This window comes from Chiroxiphia lanceolata, chromosome 5 (assembly GCF_009829145.1).
Source record: "Chiroxiphia lanceolata isolate bChiLan1 chromosome 5, bChiLan1.pri, whole genome shotgun sequence".
In the NCBI taxonomy this organism is placed as follows: domain Eukaryota; kingdom Metazoa; phylum Chordata; class Aves; order Passeriformes; family Pipridae; genus Chiroxiphia; species Chiroxiphia lanceolata.
The window spans coordinates 70,870,132-70,887,784 of record NC_045641.1 but is presented as its reverse complement, the minus strand read 5'-3'; the positions used below and the strand labels follow the sequence as shown (position 1 = coordinate 70,887,784).

The window sequence follows — 17,653 nt, the reverse complement described above, 5'->3', positions numbered from 1 at the left end:
ACGGCTGCGGGGGTACACTCCCTCCCCCTTTCCCTCGTCCCAGCCCCTCGGAGTGCTAGAGGAGGATAGAGGGATAAGCCAAGGGCTAGACCACTCCTCTTTCATTTTCTCTGTTGCTTCCATCAGTGGCTTAAATTATTCGCGCCCCCCTTCTCCTCCCCCACCCCCCTCCTCCGCCTCTTTGGATTTAATTATTCGTGCTCAATATACTTGTACAGCATCCAGGAACTCAGTCCCAGGCCCTTGTGCTAAGGGGGGAGACCTTAAAAAAAACAAAACCCAGAAGGTTCTTGTCCTGCAGTAACTTGGGGTTTTTTTCTTTTCCAAAGGCTACAGATAAATCAGGGCTCTGTTGCACTGCCGTTGAGTTCCTGGTGGTTTACCTGTGAGGCATGGAGTCTTTTCCAGTGTTTCACACTCTCCTCACTTTTTTTTTCTTTTTCCTGCTATGTGTTTCTGCTCTGGTACAATGTCATCATCCTACAGGGCAAGGGGTTTGCCTTTTTTTTGTGGACTAGGGAGACAAGCAATGACTCACAGGGAGAAGACACTGGGAACTCCTCACCTAAGGAGTCACTGGTGGGACCTTCAGCATGTTACTAGGAGGCAAGCTCCCAGCAGGGCAGCAGGATGGACATCCTCAGGGAGCACCCAGACATATTTTGCAGATCACTTTGTCACAACTCTCTTGTGTAGATCAATAAAAAACCCTCAGTGTCCCATACCTGACAGAAAATGAAGTTTGAAATGTAACTACCTTGCTGGTGGCAACTGAAGTCAAAGACAAGAAAGCATAGAGAAATGAAGATGAAATCCTGCAAATACAGAAGATGTAGGCCCCACTTTTCCAGCTGACATAGTTTTATCATGGACTTGCAACTTCAAAAAAAATTCTCAGGTCTGCAGACATGTGAATGTCAGTGTTAATTTTCTGCAAGTGAATTGCTAAAACTTGTGGTTGCTGAGAGGAGTTGGAAAACAATTTCCGAGTGCTAAAAAACCCAGCATACAAATATAAAATAACATGGCTAATATTATATTTCAACCTTGTGGTTTTTAAACTAATCTCATTTGTATTCGTTTTTTTCTTTTGCCTGTGCACATAATTTTTTTGAACTCGGATCTGACAATACTGAGATTACTCTGGTGAGTGGTGTGAGCAGAAGCTGGAGGTGACTACCTTGAGTCTTATGAAGGCCAGCAGACTGCTGTGGCCTGGGCTTGAGCGCTGTGTAATGGCTGTGCCCCCTCTCCAGTGTGTTCAGAATTTAGTGTATCAGTTTAGAAGAGCAACTGCAGCAAAGGTTTCAGTGGCCCATCAAAACTGTAGACTCTAAACTAGAGTAAATCTGTGTAAGTAAAGCACAGGGTAAAAACTCCCATGTCTTCAAGGCCAAATCTGCTGACTCTCCTCTCAGCCAGTAAAACCCAATTGTGTTGACCCCTGCCTTGTTGAGATAGCTTGTCACTGGTATGCCCCTGCCCCCTGCCCCTGCCCAAAGCAAAATTTGAACAGGGTTGCTCTGCTGCAGAGGAGACCTGGCCAGATGGATTGGTGTGAAAAGCCTTCAGGGCCCTCCAAAGATTCAGGTGCAGGATCTGGGCCCCTGGAAGCATCAAAACCTTTGGTGCCTGAAAGAACCCACAGTGTCCCACAACACATTGAGGGGGTTGCCCTGCCTGGTGAGGGAAGATGGCTGTGGAAGGGGCTGGAGACACGGGGGCAGAGAGCAGAACACTGTTGCTCTTATCTTCATCACACCTGCTGTAACAATGAGAGTCACTTGCTGTGACTCTTGGCTCATCTAAACTTTTGAGCACACAAACAGGACAAACCCCAATGTTTTTGTTTTCTTTCCCCTGCTTGCTGACATCTGAAATCCCAGCAGAGGTTATTTTAGAGCCATTTCTGCACTAGTCCCTTCCTTTGCCGAGAAAGCAGTAAGAGGTGATCCTCTCAGCTCTGGGAGCTACCAGCCCATTTAGGCAGCCAGTGGTGTCACAGTGCTGCGGGTCGGGATGCTGGTCTCCCCTGCATGCCGCAGGGTGGCCAGCTCCCCCACTTGGCCCGAGTTTGCCCCCAACCTTGGACGTCGGAGGGGATGTGTCGCTAGAGCCCAACCCAGATAAACCAGAGCGATGGGGAGACTCCTGTCACAGCACTGAATCAAAACGCCACCATTCCTTAGGCCGCTAGGGCAAGCAGCGGGATGGGGTAGGTGTTTTTGGGAGGTGGTGGGCATGAACCCCGCCGGGCCCGGGCTTTGCGGAGGGGTGAAGGAGAGCGGGACCCGCGGCGCCTTCCCGTTTCTCTCTCTTTCTCCATCGTTCCCGGTCTCCGTCCCCCACCTTCCCCTCGGCTCGGCTCGGCTCGGCCCGGCCGGGATGGGCTCGGCCCGGCGAGGCAACAGCCAGTTCGTCCCGTCCCACCTTTAGAGCCGGCGGCGGCGACGAGGTAGGGCCGAGCCGACGGGGCGGTGCCCGCCGCCGTAACCAATGGCTCGGCCGGGCTGTTTAAATAGACTCGTCCTGTCAATCAATTTCTTCTTCGTCAGCCTCCCTTCAATCGCCATATTGGGCAACCGAGAAAAGGGCTCGTCTCCTCTTGTTTTTTTCCGTCTCGCTTTTACTACGCGGCGGCGGCGGTGCGAGCGGCAGGGGCATCACCATCGGCATCGCCGGCGGGTCGGCACCGCGGAGGGCAGCGCCGCGCTCCGCCTGCTGCTCCCCCCGCACCGCTCTTCCACCGCCCGGGGCTCCCCGGCGGCGGCACCGCCGGCTCTCGGGGCTCATCCCTGGGCAGGCGCTTATGCAAGGGCGCCTCCTCGCCCCTTCTCCGCGGGCCGAGGGCGAGCGGGGCCGAGGCGGGGCCGGAGCGCGGGGTAGCGCGGAGAGGAGGCGCGGAGAGGAGCCGCTGGGCGCCGGGAAATAAAGGGCAGCGGAGAGGCGGCGGCCGGGGGAGAGAGAGCAGCGAGCACAACCGCCGCCTGGAGCAACAGGGAGCGGGGAGATGTCAAACGTCCGTATTTCTAATGGGAGCCCTACCCTGGAGCGCATGGAGGCCAGGCAGTCGGAGTACCCGAAGCCGTCAGCGTGCAGGAATCTTTTCGGGCCGGTGAATCACGAAGAGTTAAACAGGGAATTAAAGAAGCACCTGCAGGAGATGGAGGAGGCATGCCAGAGGAAGTGGAATTTCGATTTCCAGAATCACAAGCCGCTTGAAGGCAGGTACGAATGGCAAGCCGTGGAGAAGGGGAGCTCGCCCGACTTCTACTTCAGACCCCCCCGGCTACGGAAAGCCGTCTGCAAGTCCTCCGGCCGCCAGAGTTTGGATGTAAACGGGAATTGCCAAACCGTGGTTTTTGTCGGTTCTCAGGGAATCTCAGAGGACACTCACTGTGTAGGTCAAAAGACTGATGTTTCAGAAAATCAGACGGACTTAGCAGAGCAATGCACTGGGCAGAGGAAAAGACCCGCGGCCGATGGTAACGTACCCCTGCGAAAGCGACAGCGCTCAGCTCCGCGCCCCACTAGTGTCAGCGTCGGGGCTCCCGGCGCCTTCGCCCCTGCCACGCGTGGCCCGGGTGCAGTGGGCTGTGGCCCGCTGGGCACCGGCTCGGCGTGCCCCCTTCCCTCCCCCGCCCCCTTAAAAAGCTCGGGTACTGTTTGTGGTCCCGGGGGGTCCCGCATTGAGTGGGAGCCGGTAGATGATTTGCGAGGAAGAGCCCTTAGATGTGGGTCATCTCTCCCGACCCCTCGCCGCCCCTCTGCAGGGACCCGGCCTCTTGCCCAGGTGGGAGGAGGTTCACAGTGCTCAGCAAAAGACGAATACGGATTTTGGCCGAAAAGAGGGAACTTGGATCTCTTACCTAGAGAGAAGCCCATCTCCCCTCCCCCCTCCTCGCTTCACGTAGCCGACCTGACATGGGGATCCGGTAATGTTCCCCCCTCGGCTCCATCTATCCCCCCTGGATGCCGAGAAAACATCTGGAAGGAAAATATTTTAATATCGCTCCCCCACCCGTTTTTAATCTTCCCCTCCTAGATTCCTGTCCTCAAAATAAAAGAGCCAACACAACAGAAGAAGAGGTTTCAGAAGACTCCCCCAGTGCCAGTTCAGTGGAGCAAACACCCAAGAAATCAAGCCCGAGAAGACATCAAACGTAAAGCGTTTAGGTAGGTTCCTTTTAGGATCTAGCATTAGGATGCAAATAAGGGAAAGAAAGGGTGACCGAGGGGCTATCCCGAGTCTGTAAGGGGCTGGGGGTGCGCTTCGGGCCCCTGTGGGCTCGCTGAGGGTTGTTTTCTCCGAGGAAGGGTGGCTTTCCCCAAGCGCTCGGGGATGGGTGTGTTTTAGAAGGTGGGGAGTGGGAGGCGCAGGGCTTGAAAAGAACAAAACAAGGAGCGAACCGCTGCGCTGGGCTCCGCAGCGCCGGGGGGATGGGGCAGGGGCAGTGCGAGCCCCAGTCGCGGTGGGACTGACCCTGCCTTCCCTCCCTCCCTCCTCCGGGATTGGGACTGGAGGCAGGTAGGCCCCTTTCCCAAGGACCGTGCGGGTGGAGGGACGCAGTTTGAAACGCGGCTGATGCATCATGGCAGATGCCAGGGGATTTAGGGGAGCTTCCCGTGTCCCCCACCCCCGAGGCTTTTTCACCTCCAGTGGCAGTCTTGCCGTCGCATATCGCGGCCACAAGTTAAAAAGTTTGGTCTAAGGGGAATCCGGGCACTTTCTTAAAATCCGAGCAGCGCAAGGTTGTTTTCTTTTTTTTTTTTGGGGGGGGGGGGGGTTGGCTTTTTTTTTTTTTTTTTTTTTTTTTTTTTTTTTTGTTTGTGGTGTGTGTGTGTTTTGGCTCTGTTTTAGAGGCTGGCAGAGGGAAGGGAGCGGGTTAATGGGAGCTGGGTTGTGTTGTGTGTTGTATTTTTTTCCCTACCCCCTTCTTGTTGTTTTTGTTTTAAGGCGAGGGCTGGGGCGGGGAGAGTTGGTAAATTGCGCCGGCGGTTTGGGAGCCGAGGTTAGCAGCGAGGTTTACAAAAACGATTTGCGATTGTGCAGAAGGAGATTAAGCTGTAAAGCAGAAGTTGCAACAAATTAGTCCCGCTGGGGTGAGCCGTGGCGGAGCGCGGCAGCCTGCGCGGCCATGCGAATGCCGCTACTACCGCCCACTTTTTTTTTGTTGTTTTTTTTTTTTTTTTTTTTTTTTGTCTTGGGGGGGGAGGTGGGGAGAAGGAGGGGTCCCGCCGGCCTCGCTTTCCCCGCCGAGGGGTGAAAAGGGCCGGGGCCGTGCTGCCCGCACCCCCAGCCGGCCACGGCCCAGCCCGGCCCGACGGGGCGGCGGCGGGGGCCCCGCCCGGGCTGGGTCCGCCCGCCCCGGGGATGCGGTGTCGGTTTGAACCAGTTGCGCCCCGATCGCGTTTCTTTTCGATGTTTTCTAATCACTTTCTCCCTCGTCGTCTTCTTCTAATTCTTTTTTTCCTTTTTTTTTTTTTTTAATTCCTTTCCCCACCCCGTTGCAGAGCGGAGGATGTGCGCGTCCTCGTTCGTCGGGTGCGGCGGGGGGCGATGAAGCGAGAAAGATGTAAAGTTGTAGTGGAAAAGAAAAATACATATCGCCGATCTCCGTTGGATGGAGGTGTCCTGTACAAGCACTGAGAAAAAAACAAAACCAACAACAAAACAACATCAACAGAAAGCAAACAATAACACTAAATTTTAGGCACTCTTAAAAGATCTGCCTCTAAAAGCATTGGATGTAGCATTGTGCAATTAGGTATTTCCTTATTTGCTTCATTGTACTACCTGTGTATATAGTTTTTACACTATGTAGCACATAAAACTTGTTGGGAGGGGGGAGGGACTGTAAGAGGATGACCGATTGGAACTTGCTTTCACAATCTAGCAAGCAAATAAATCTATGAAGAGAAGCAGTGTAGGTTTTTTATTACTTAAAGATGTATTGTCCCTTTAAGTGGGTCTGCAGTGTTTTTCTCTCCTTTTTTTTTTTTTTTTTGTTTAATGTATCATCGGGGTGACCCTGTTCAGAGCCGATTATTATAGGCTGCTTGTGAAATTTCTTTCCTACAGCATTAAGCTGAAGAGGTGGGAGCTGTGATGATTCCATTATATGGTAGTAAAAGTTCCCCCCCAGCCTCAAATCCATATACCAAAATGGAATGCCTGTAAAAGTTGTGTAAAATCATCCCACCTGATTATATTGCCTGATTTTCTGTGGTTTTTTTTTTATTTGTTTCTTTGTTTGGGTTTTTTTTACCTAATCTGGAGGTCTTTTGCTCTGAATCTTGAATATTGTTGTTTTCTGATCTGACCCACTTCCCGAAGTGTGTGTGAGGGGAAAAGGGATACTACATCTTTAAACAGTATTTCTACGTTGCCTGTGTACCTGTATGTAAAAATAAAAAAACAAAAGTTTGAAGTGTACCTGTGTACATAACTCTGTAAAGACACTGAGAAATTATACTAACTTATTTATGTTAAAAGATTTTTTTTTTTTTTAATCTAGAAGACAATATTTTTCCCCATTAAGCCAAAGCGGCATGTTTTTGTGCATTTGTAAATGCTCTATTTGGTAGACTTTTTAGAGGTTTTTTTGTGGGGGAGTTCTTTTTTTTTTTTTTCCTTTTTCTGATAATTAATATGGCTGTGCTTAAAAGATTGCAGACTGAGCCAATTTAATTTTTTTTGTAATGCGTGGGGAAAAAAAAAATCCAGATTGATATTGTTTCACATCAAGCAATCAATAAAGAAAACTGCCATATATAAGAAATATGGTCTTCATTAGTGTGTGTTTCAACCTCCCTCAGGCTGGCACTGGAGGAAACAAGACTCCTTCAAGAAATAACAGCAGTTTTCCTTTGGGTATCTTTTCATGTGTCTCTAGTGCAGGTGACAGTAAGGGATGCAGCACCCTTAGCGCAACGATACCGTTTCTTCATGGAAGCATGGTCAGGCATTGGAACAAGCTGCCCAGGGCCGTGGTAGAGTTGCCATGCCTGGAGGGATTTAAGACCTGTAGATGTGGCACTTGGGGACACGGTTTAGTGGTCGACTTGGCAGTGCTGGGTTAACAGTTGGACTCAATAGATCTTAAGAGAGAAGAGGGCTTTTCCAACCTCTGAATGATTCTATGAGTCTGCTCTGTGATAACTGGGGATGATGTGCCCTCTTAATGCAAAAGAGTGGAATTTCCTGTGTCATAATGGTTTTGGGGTTGTTTTTTTTTTTGTTTGGTTGTGTATGTGTTTGTTTGGTTTTTCTTTGTGGGTTTTTTTTGTTTTGTTTTGGTTTTTTTTTTGGTTTTTTTTGTTTTTTTTTGAGACAGAAAGAAAAGGTATTTCGATGTATTTCGTACACTTAGTCGTTTGACTCCTAAGGCTTGAAACTCGAGCCCAAATGAGCACCTTCCGGGACGGGACCAGAGAGCCACCACATTCCCAGGATTGCCCTCCTTCTCCCGCTCCCTGGGAGCTCTCGGGGGGCGCGGGCCGGCAGCATCCTCCTCTCCGCCGGCCCTGCGGGAGCCCCGGTGTGTTCCCCCTCAGCAGCCGCGGCCATGGCTCTCAAAGATGGCGCCTCGCACACCCCTGTCCCAGCAGATGCTGGTGCCGGCAGCGGCCGCCCCCCGTCCCGCCCGGCCCCGCCACTGGCGCCCCGGATCCCCACCGCCTCATCCCAGCACCGGGAGAGATGCGGAGGGCCGGGCATCGTCGGAGAAAGGCGATGGATGCACCGGAGGGTGGAGGAGGGGGCGCGGACGCCCGAGGGGGGTCGGTACTGCCCGGCCTTGCCCGCCACGCCCGGCAAGGTGCGAGCGTCACCCTCTCCGCTGCCTTCCCCCCCTCACCGCCCCGGCGATGCGGGCAGGGGGCGTTCTCAACCCCAGGGCTTGCGAGAAATAAATACGTAAATGAACAAAACGGAGGCGAAGGGGGGAGCACAGCCCAGCACGAGGTCCTTCCCCCTCCCCGGTGCAACGCGATCCTGTTGTTTATTCCGGCCGCGCCCGGGCTCGCCCTCACTCCGAAACCTCCCCGGGAACGCGGGGCTGTGCCGGCCTGGCGGTGGGGAGGGACGAGGAGAGGGCAGCGAGCCCCCCGCCGCCAGCCCCGCTCCAGTGTCGGCCCCAGGCTCGGGCAGAGCAGGGCGGAGAGCAGGGAGCGGGCACAGCCGGCGCTGGCCACGGACTTTCGCTCCTCCGCCGGCTGCGAAGGATCGCTGGACACCCTGCCCTCCGCCCCCCAGCGCTCTGCTATCCCGCCCCTCCTGCCCCCCGCGGAGTGACTCCATCGCGGTGTGCGGGGGTTGCGCGAAGCTCAAGCCAGTAAACGTGGAAAACACTCGCGAAAATTAAAAAAAAAAAAAAAAAAGTTACGTGGTGGTTTGTGTTTTTTTGTTGGGTTTTTTTTTTTTTTTTCCCCAGCACGAACAAAGTGATCTCGATGGAAAATAAATAGCGGCGCCTCACCGAGCCTGCCTATCCCCGCGGCTGGCGAAAGCCAAACCCCCCCTCGGGCGGGGGGGCCACCGCAGCCCCCGGGCTGGGGTCCCGCCCGCTTCTCCGTCACATAGGGTTTGGATGTGCCCTCTGACCGCCTCCCCGCTATTATTTTTAATTATTTTTTTTCTTTTGTTGTTGCTGTTGTTGCCGCGGCCGATCGATAGGGCTTCTCGCCCCGCGCGGCAGCTCAGGGCCGCGCCCGCCACCGCTTTCACCTGGGGCCGCCCCTGCCGCCATCGCACCCCCCCCCGGGGGAGCGGCACCACCCGCCCCCGCCTCCTCCTCCCCGGTGACCCCCGGGAGATGAGCGGAGCCAGCGCCAGAAGGGGGGAAATATCCCCCGCCGCCCCACCCGGAACGAGGGGGGGGAGGGTGGCGAGCGCCCAGACCCGCCCCGCGCCCCCTCCTCCGCGGCCGCGGGGGGAGCGCGTTCTCCTCTCCCCGGGGCTGGGGCTGCTCGTTGCGGCGACGGAGCACCGCGACCCACACCGCCGCAGCCCTGCGGGGAACTGAGGTGGTGCCGGCCCGGGCCTGCGCAGTGGGGTCAAATTTTTACATTTTATTTCCTCCCCTCCCCCTTCCTCCTCCTCCCTCCTCCTCGCCACAACGTTTCCTCCTCGGGCGGCTGGAGGCAACCTTGCCTCGCTGCTTTCCTGCGTCTGGCATCGCTCCGCGGGGCGGGGCGGGCCGGGCCGGGCCGGGCCGGGCGGGGCGGGGGGAAGGAAGGGCCGGGGGAGGGGAGGGCGGAGCGCGGCCCCGCCCGCCCCGTCTGATGCAACAGGCGCGGCCGGCCCGCCGGGTGCGCGCGCAGCCGCCCTCTCCGCCTTTCCTCCCCCCTCCTTCCCGTCCCGCTGCCCGCGTCTTTCACTCCTTGTGCTTCTGTCCCTCCCTCGCTTCCCGGGTCACACGTACGCGCGGATCTGCGCCCGCCCGCCCGTGCCCCCTCCGCGTGTGCGCCCGCACGTACCTGCGCGCCTCGCGTCGCGGGGGAGCGGGTTCCCTCTCTCCTGCAGGCGCGGGGGGTGGATGGTTGCCGTCGGTCCGGGCACTGTGGGGGCTGCGGGGCTCCCTCGGCAGCCGGGTTGCCCGCCGGGCGCCCCTGCATCCTCCGCCCTCGTTTTTTGAGACCCACATCCCTCCTTGCGCTGTTCCACGCCGGGAGCGGGGCTTCCGCTCTCTGCGGGGAAGGGGGCAGCCCCGAGGGGAAGCGGGAGCAGGGCCGTACTGCAGGAAGGGTTGGCTTTCCCTTACATAAAGCCGCGTGTTTCCATGCCAGAGGAGAGGGATATGACCCGTTCCTCAGCAGGAATATTTTGAACGTGGATCTGGCCATTTTTCACTGGAGACGCTTGGCTGGAAGTGAAAGTACTAGCAACGTGCCCTTAAAGTCAATATTAACACCCACTGCTTTTCAGCTGTGGAGCCAGCCTCCTCTTCCTCAGATGGGGAAATTAGCTGGAAAACGATGTTTTCCTACATTCAGACCCATCTGTACTTCTGAATAGCTTCAGCTGAAAAAACTTGAAGAAACACTGAATTTCATTTTCAAAAAACCCACATTCCACTTAAGAAATGTCAAGATGTTTTGTTTCAGCATCATCTTAGGGTGTTTTGTCTCTTTCTTCTTTTTCCATTTTTTTTTATTTTATTTTTTTTTATTATTATTTAAAAGTAATCTACTATCCTCATTTGTTTGGTGTTGGGTTTTTTTTTTTTAAATACTCAGCAAAGGGAAATGTCCATGGTATAATGGCTTTAACAAAATGTGTGATCTACAGTAAAATAATGAGATTATATCATGTTAAATGTTTTGCTCTGTCCCCCCAAATGAGATATTTTCGGCTTTGATTTTACTGGGAAACCTTGAAGACTTTCTGTACTTTTTCAATATTGGTTACCCCCCTGATGTTTCATTTACCTTCATGGCTAGGCTTCGCGAACGAAGATTTGGGAAGGCACTATCCACATTTTCTACAGGCACGCTGGTGGCTTATGAGGCCAATACGTGACAGACATGTCCGATTGCAAAAGGCGCAGCAGAAAGACTCCTTAGATGGTGTATTTTGCAAGACACGGTTCTTTCTGCGTTGCCTTTTCTCCTCGAGAGTGATCCTGCGTGTGTTCTCGAAGGAGACAGCTGCGTTATAGATGCTGTGTCTCCAGGCCTCCCGATTTGAGGCCAGAGTAGACCAGTTATGGTGATCAATATGGCCAAGGCTGAGATGTTGTTTCAGGGAGTCCTTGTCCTTGTATCTTTTCTTCGGGGCTCCTCTCTTGCGGCAGCCAGTGGCAAGTTCACCATAGAGCAGGATCTTAGGGAGGTGGTGGTCCTTCATCCTTGAGATGTGCCCTGCCCATCGCAGCTGCGTTCTCAGTAATATGGCCTCAATACCTGTTTACCTACTGAGATGAAAAAAAGGCTTTTTTTTTTTTTTCGTGCTGGGCGGGTTATATCAGCACTTGTGTTTTGCTGTGTTTCATCCAGGCTCAGCCACCTCCTCCATCCAGGCAGCTTGTGTGCCTTTCCTCTCCCTGCCTGCTTTCTGCCTTGTCCACATCAGTCATTGCAAGGCTCAAAATTAGGCAAAAAAATAGAGGGGAATGTGGTTTTTTCTTTTTTTTTTCTTCTTTTTAATAAAGAAAAATATTCCCAATTCACTTTACTTAAAAGGCAAACAAATGTATTTTTCCTATAATGTGAAAGTAATAATGATAATTCAAGTAAAAAATAATAATATATATAACAATAATATGTAAAGTGCAACTACCTAAAATCAAACCGGCATCGGATTACCTGCTTTCCCCTGGAGAAACAAACCAAAAGGGACAGCAGCTATGAAAATCCCCTAAAAGGAGGTTACTAGTGATGCAAACCAACCAGTAATGAAAGGGCTCTGGTTGCCACAGAGCTTTTGCCCCATCTCCTGTCATCACCCTCTCCCTGCTCCATGGGTGCTGTGGCAAAGGGGCAGGAGCGCGGATGTGGTGAGGGGCCTGGGCACCCCCTGGGACTGTGGGGGAGGCAGAAGCAAAAGGAAAAGCTCTTGGTCTCGCAGCATGGGCAGAAAATACCACTGAGGTGAAAACAAGATTGGGAGCTGACCTGCTCCCAGGACTCCTGTGACAGACGAGGACATTCGTGACTTGTTTCAGGGTCAGCTTCCAGCCACAAGCTGCCATTGCGGCAGGTGAACAGTTTAGAGCTTGTAGCTCCCTGCATAGGAGAAGCAGAACAGAAGGTTTGAAGGAATGGAGGGTGGAGAAGACCAGGGTGACGCAGATGTCCTGCAGACAGCATGCTTCCCAAAGTGGCTTTCCTTTCGTAGGACACTACCAGCTACTCTAAGCCTCATCCGCAGACAAGATGTATGTTAACTGAACTTGTCTGCTTTCAGAACGGGCTGGCATGTGTTCATGTATGTCTGTCTCCAATGGAGATATACTCCAGTTAAACAGATACAGTTGTTTTTCCTTTTTTTTGCTTCCTGCCTGCCCCCAACCAGAGGTGCAGCTGTGCATCAGTGGAGTGCTTCTGCCCTGTGCATTGCCTCTGGAGAGGGGACAGCTCTGCCTCCTGCCTGTTCCCCACTGCTGCTGCACTCTGCTGTCACTGAGGAGTGGGATCTGGGGTAACCTCTCTGGATTCACTCCATTTCCCAGCTGTGCCTGGCTGTGTGTACTCTCCTGTCCTAATAAACTGTCTAATCTACAGGTTCTCCACAAGCAAAGGGCACAAGCTTATTTTCTGTTGAGGTGCTGTAGGATTCTGTGGGTCTCCATTCTCAGGTCTCTGGGGGCAGTTCTCTGGCTCTGGCTTTTGGAGAAAAGTGTTTTGCAGTGGCAGGTGACACATTACGTGGTGGGCTGTCACAGCCAGTGTCACTGCAGTGGAAGACACCAGTTCATAGCCCAGCTGAACCAAGCTGATCTGGGTGGGTGCTCCTGGCAGGTTTGCTGTGCTGCACTGGCAGGGGCTGCCCCACAGCCTCTTGGCAGCTTGGCACCTGCCAGCCAGCTCTGGGTGGAAGCACGGAGCAACAAACCTTGTGGTTTAGCGTTCCCTATCCACAAAGACAGGCTGTGCCAGTTCAGGCTTTTATACCTGGCCGTCCTACTGCGCCTGGAGCTGTTTGGAGGAGCCAGCAGGGAGGAACATTAGTTTCATTCCAATTTTATCCTTGGCCTCACATCTGAGACTTCAAGCAAGGATTCCAGTCGTGGGCAGACACCCCATTTTGAGTGCTCCAGACGCTACTCCCACGAAGACCAAGCAGTCCTTTACATGGAGGCCAAAAATCCAACTGTTGCCTGATAAAGCCTTTCTGTCATGACTGGCTCTACCTAGATTGAAACCGGGAACGTACAAGTGCAGAAAGGACTCCCTTGCCCCCCTGCTACCTGGGCAGGTTGGAAGAGCTCTGAAGGCAGATGGCTGCATCCCAGCAAGCACAGTTGCAGCTGTGGTCCTCACTTTCTTTGGGGAGAAAAGCTGTAGGTCTGGGACTGACCATACTGTAAATTTTTCCTGCCAGATGTGAAGCCTGGAGTTGATGCTGTAAGCTTGGTAACGTAGTACACCACATAAACTTTTCCCTCCATCCCACCCCCCCACCCCGCACAAAGTGATAAAGTGTTCCCATCTGAGCTGCTGGCTTCCTGATATATATATTTTATTCTAGTTGGGGACAGGATAAGAAGGGAGGACACATGCATACACAGATGAATATAGCTATTTATTTATTTTTATTAGTGGATTACTGGAAGAGAGACCTCTACTGGCTCAGCTCACAGAGCTGCTGCCGTACCTTGGCCACATGATCAACCACAGCTCATGGGATTTCTCTCTTACCTTCCCTTCACCTGCTTGGGAAATTTCCTCCTAGTTCCTTTAGGAGGAGATGAATCTTGGGCACTAAAGCATAGTAGAAAATTAGTCTTACTGGCAATGGAGGACAAGGCAGCAGGGTGTTTCATCTACTCCAGTGACTCCAGTTGCATTTTATTCTCTATATTCTACCTCCAAGCTGGTTGTATAGCACTGCAATAAGGACGACTTCAGAAACCATCTCTTTTGGGTCAAGGCTGTTTAGCCTCTGCTGTCAGTGGGATAGATGTTGACTCCTATCTGGGCCGTGCCAGAGGCTGGTAGTCAGTGCAGGATTCTCTTCCTGGCTTGGGAAAAAGTTACTTTAGAGTGTTTCTTTCTAGCAAAGCTATCTTTATCCGAGCCCAAGTAATACAAAAGAAGGCTTGGTGTTTGCAAACAAGTGGAGCTGGGTGAGCCAGTAGTGTAAGGCCTTTAAGTCCTGAGCTGCCAGTCTGGCTGAAACAGAGGCAGTAGTTTCACTGCTGAGTAGAGCTACAAAGTTAATCAAGGGACTGGAGTATCTCTCTTATGAGGAAAAGCTGAGGGAATGGCCTGTTCAGCCTTGAAAAGAGATGACTAAGACGGGGCCTCATGAATGTCTATAAGTATCTGAAGGAGGAATGCGAAGAAGATGGAGACAGGCTCTTCTCAGTGATGCCTGGCAATAGTACAAGAGGCAGTGGACAGAAACTGATGCACAGGAAATTCCACCTGAACATGAGGAATTAACTGTGCAATGATTGCTCACTGGAACAGGTTGCCCAGAGTGGCTGTGGAGTCTCCCTCACGGGAGATAGTTAAGAATCATCTGGACACAATCCTGTGCCATGTGCTCTGGGATGACCCTGCTTGAGCAGGGAGGTTGGACTAGATTACCCACTGTTGTCCCTTCCAACCTGACCCATTCTGTGACTCTGTGATTCTGAGTACTGCTGGAATGCTGGCTTAGGCATCCCCTTCCTTCCTCATCCATCCCACTCACTCCTGCCCCTGGCATTGCTGCTGATTTCCCACCTTGCCTTCTTTGTTGTTGGTCTGCGTGTTGTTATTTTTTTTCCCCAGCTGGATCCATTTCTGGTCTGCTTCATAACTCAGCTGGCACTAACAACCTGGCCAGCACAGTGGGTGGGAATGAGCAAGCTGACAGCACTACCATGAAATCGCAGCCTGTGAGCTGGTAGTTTTGCTTGTTCTTTGCAGTAAAGTAAAAATTAAAGCCTTTTGTGGGACAACTGCTGTCCATCTTATGGTTATGAAATTTGCCAGAAGGTGCTGGGCAGTCTCTGGTACCACAGCCCAGGGCTCTGCCTTCTAGCTTTCTCCTCAAATCTCTGGCCATCAAAAGCTGCTCCACGAATGATCTGAGAGCTGCTTAGCTAGGGAAACAGAGGTTGGTGTCAATGGCCTGAAGTTTCTGCATTGTTGGCTAGGGGATCTCCATCCTGGAGGTATTCTAGAGAGATCTGCTGGGTCACAGTTGTTTATTTTTTGTAGGAAATTGGTCTGGATGCAAAGACAGAGAAACAAGCAACAGTGACTTCTGGAGCTGCAGGCCCTACATTTGTCATCATCACCCCTGTGAAATCTTAACCTGCACCGAGAAACTTCTGTTATCCCATGGCCAGCTCCCTGCATTGCTTTGTGTACCCCATGAATTGCTGTCACTGTGTCTCCAGCTGTTGCCCTCATCTGTGGTCTGTGCACAGTATAAGGTCCTGATAAAGGGGAGAGGATGCTGCAGCCAGGCAGCCACTTCGAGTCCCCCAAGGTGATGGACCTATGAGAAAGTACAAGTTCTAGCTGCCACCTGGTGTGACAGCCCTTCCTTCTGTAAGTCTTGGACAGCTTGGTGTAGTAGGTACTGTCATTGTACCTTTACCAACAGATCTCTGTAGCAAAAGCACTTGTTTTCTTTCAAAAGAAGCTAATCTGTGACCACCTTTTACATCTTTTCCTTTCACCTTACCCACCTGTACCCCTTTTCAAGTCACTGAGTGGTGAGAGCACCCACTATTTTGCAGACATTAATTACCTCTTCTGCCTAGGGGCAGGAGGGCAAGTTTCTTTTCTCTCTGGAGAATGTCCGGGGTGCTGGATTCTTGTCTTGCCTGGATCCTGCTGTACTTATGAGCTGCTCCATGCTCAAAAAAAAAAAAGAAAAAAAAAAGGAAAAAAAAGAAGAAGAAAAAAGTGAAATATTCACTAGGTATTGTCTAGAAATCTTTTGGGCAGGAGCAAAAACATTGCTCTGAAATGAGTTTTCCAGATGCTAAGAACTGATGGCTATGATTTTTTCCCCCCTTTTCTTTCATCCTTGTCTCCTTCCAGGTCTTTGAGGTCTCCTGTGGAAAGAAAAGCTTGACAGACCTTATCAGTTCAGGTCCTAGGATGTGGAAGTCTCCAAGATCAGCTAACCTCACTGTAGCAGGTGAAGTCCTCTACTATATTAATTTAAAATCTAAGCATACCTCTAATTTCTACAGCTTACTTCATCAGTTCCTCCTGATGCCATTTACTGCTCCATCCAATCTGCTTTTGTACTGTTCCATTTGTTTGAAATCACTCTTGGTGCCACCACATCATGTCCTACGCTCACCTTAAAGTGTAGTTCTTCTCTGAAAACAATGATGCTGATGGTATTTTATTTAGCTAATCTGTTCAACACAAAAAAGAAAGAGGGTCTCTGGTTCTTCTACTGAATGACAATGAAGCAGTTTGCATTGCCCTCATTCGTAGTCAGTATTCTGAGATCATCAGACTGAGGATCATATTCAAAACTCTTGCCTTTCAGAAGGGATCAGGGAATCACAGAATGGTTTTGGGTGGAAGGGACCTTTAAGGGTCACCTAGTTCAACCACTTCTGCAATGAGCAAGGGCATTTTCAACTAGATCATGTTGCTCAGAGCCCCGTTCAGCCTGGTCTTGAACATTTCCATAGATGGGGCATCTACAGCCTCTCTGGGCAACCTGTTCCAGTGCCTCACAACTCTCATCGTAAACAATTTCATGTCAAGAGGAACTGTTAAGCTCGTCTGTCCAGGAGACAGAGTGTTTCTCGAGGACCACTCTAAGACCAAATGGCAGAAATTCCACCAAGAGGAATCACAGACTGACTTCCTTCTGCTCTCAGTTTAAGGTATGCTTCCTGGTGCTGATGTCTCTTTGGTAGAAAATATCTAGAAGCACCTTAAAAACAAAATACCAAAATGAAACAAGCCACTGAACACACAGACCTTCCCTGGGGGAAGAGAATGAGCAAACAAACCACATGTGACAACGGTTAGGCATGTTGCTGAACGCAGTTCTGGAAGCTGCTCAGATGCTGTGGTCAGGTGGGTGGTATTACAAACCTATCTGGGTTAGAAAAGAGAAACATTTTTATAGTAAATGAAACATATTTGGTAGAGAAAGCACTGGGAGATAATAAATATGCAGCAGAGAACTGTTGTTTGGGGAAGCCCTTTTCGGGGTGAAGCTGCATCATCATGATGCTTTATAAGCGACCCATCGCTTCAGAATTAGGAAGTACAAGGTGTGCTTGTGGCAGTGCTGCCTGGGCAGGAAACAGGCACATGAGAGGTAGACCTGCTGTACCTTGAATTCAAATATGGCCTGCTTCCAACCAAAGAGCTGGATACTTCTGAGCAGGTTGTTCTTCCCAGTGCCTGGACGTTCTGCATGGGTTTTGCACGAAGCCCCAAATGAAGGGCTTGTGAGTACTCACTTAGAGTAAGAGTGCTTTGTGCTTGCTCTACAGTTTGTCTCTTCATTGGCCAAAGAGTTCAGTGCACTGAATTCCTTTCTGTAGATTCTGTGTGCCTTAAAGAAAAATAAAAATTCTTTGGTGAAACAATGTTTTGTAAATGTGGAGAAATTATGGAGGGTAAAACTGAAATAGAAATTATTATTTTGTCTGATGAGATGAAAAACGGTGATTCAGAAATCCAGTGGCCATTATTAGACCTTTCCTGGTACAAATCTCAGTGCTGAGGATGCTGTAATGCCTCTTTGGAAAAGCTCTGTAAACCAAAAAATGGTCTGTTCCTCTTGGCCTACTGAAGTAATGATCAGTACTTTGAGCTGAGCCTGTGAACCTCGGTAGGGATGAGACTTTCATTAGGGCATTTAGTTGCAGACCATGGGTCTTGAGTAACCATTTGGGAATGCAGTTGGCATTTTAGGTACACTGTAAGAAAGGGTAAGAGAGTACAGGGAGAGAGAAGATGGGACCATCTGAATTTGCAAGTCTTTGATCAAATGCAAATTTCTTGG

General features: G+C 51.2%; 1 protein-coding gene across 2 annotated transcripts; it reads left to right on the top strand.

Annotated features, from left to right (window-relative positions):
* The first annotated feature begins 2,529 nt into the window (after nucleotides 1–2,529).
* On the top strand, nucleotides 2,530–6,782 carry CDKN1B (cyclin dependent kinase inhibitor 1B). 2 transcript variants are annotated; one of them, XM_032689062.1, is made up of 3 exons: nucleotides 2,530–3,485; nucleotides 4,046–4,176; nucleotides 5,492–6,782. In XM_032689062.1, the coding sequence occupies exons 1-2, from the start codon at nucleotides 3,011–3,013 to the stop codon at nucleotides 4,165–4,167; spliced, it is 597 nt and encodes a 198-aa protein (XP_032544953.1). In that variant the 5' UTR covers nucleotides 2,530–3,010; the 3' UTR covers nucleotides 4,168–4,176; nucleotides 5,492–6,782. The 2 variants fall into 2 exon arrangements, with proteins under 2 accessions (XP_032544953.1, XP_032544954.1); XM_032689063.1 differs by having other exon boundaries at nucleotides 2,531–3,485; nucleotides 5,515–6,782.
* The last annotated feature ends 10,871 nt before the right edge of the window (nucleotides 6,783–17,653 follow it).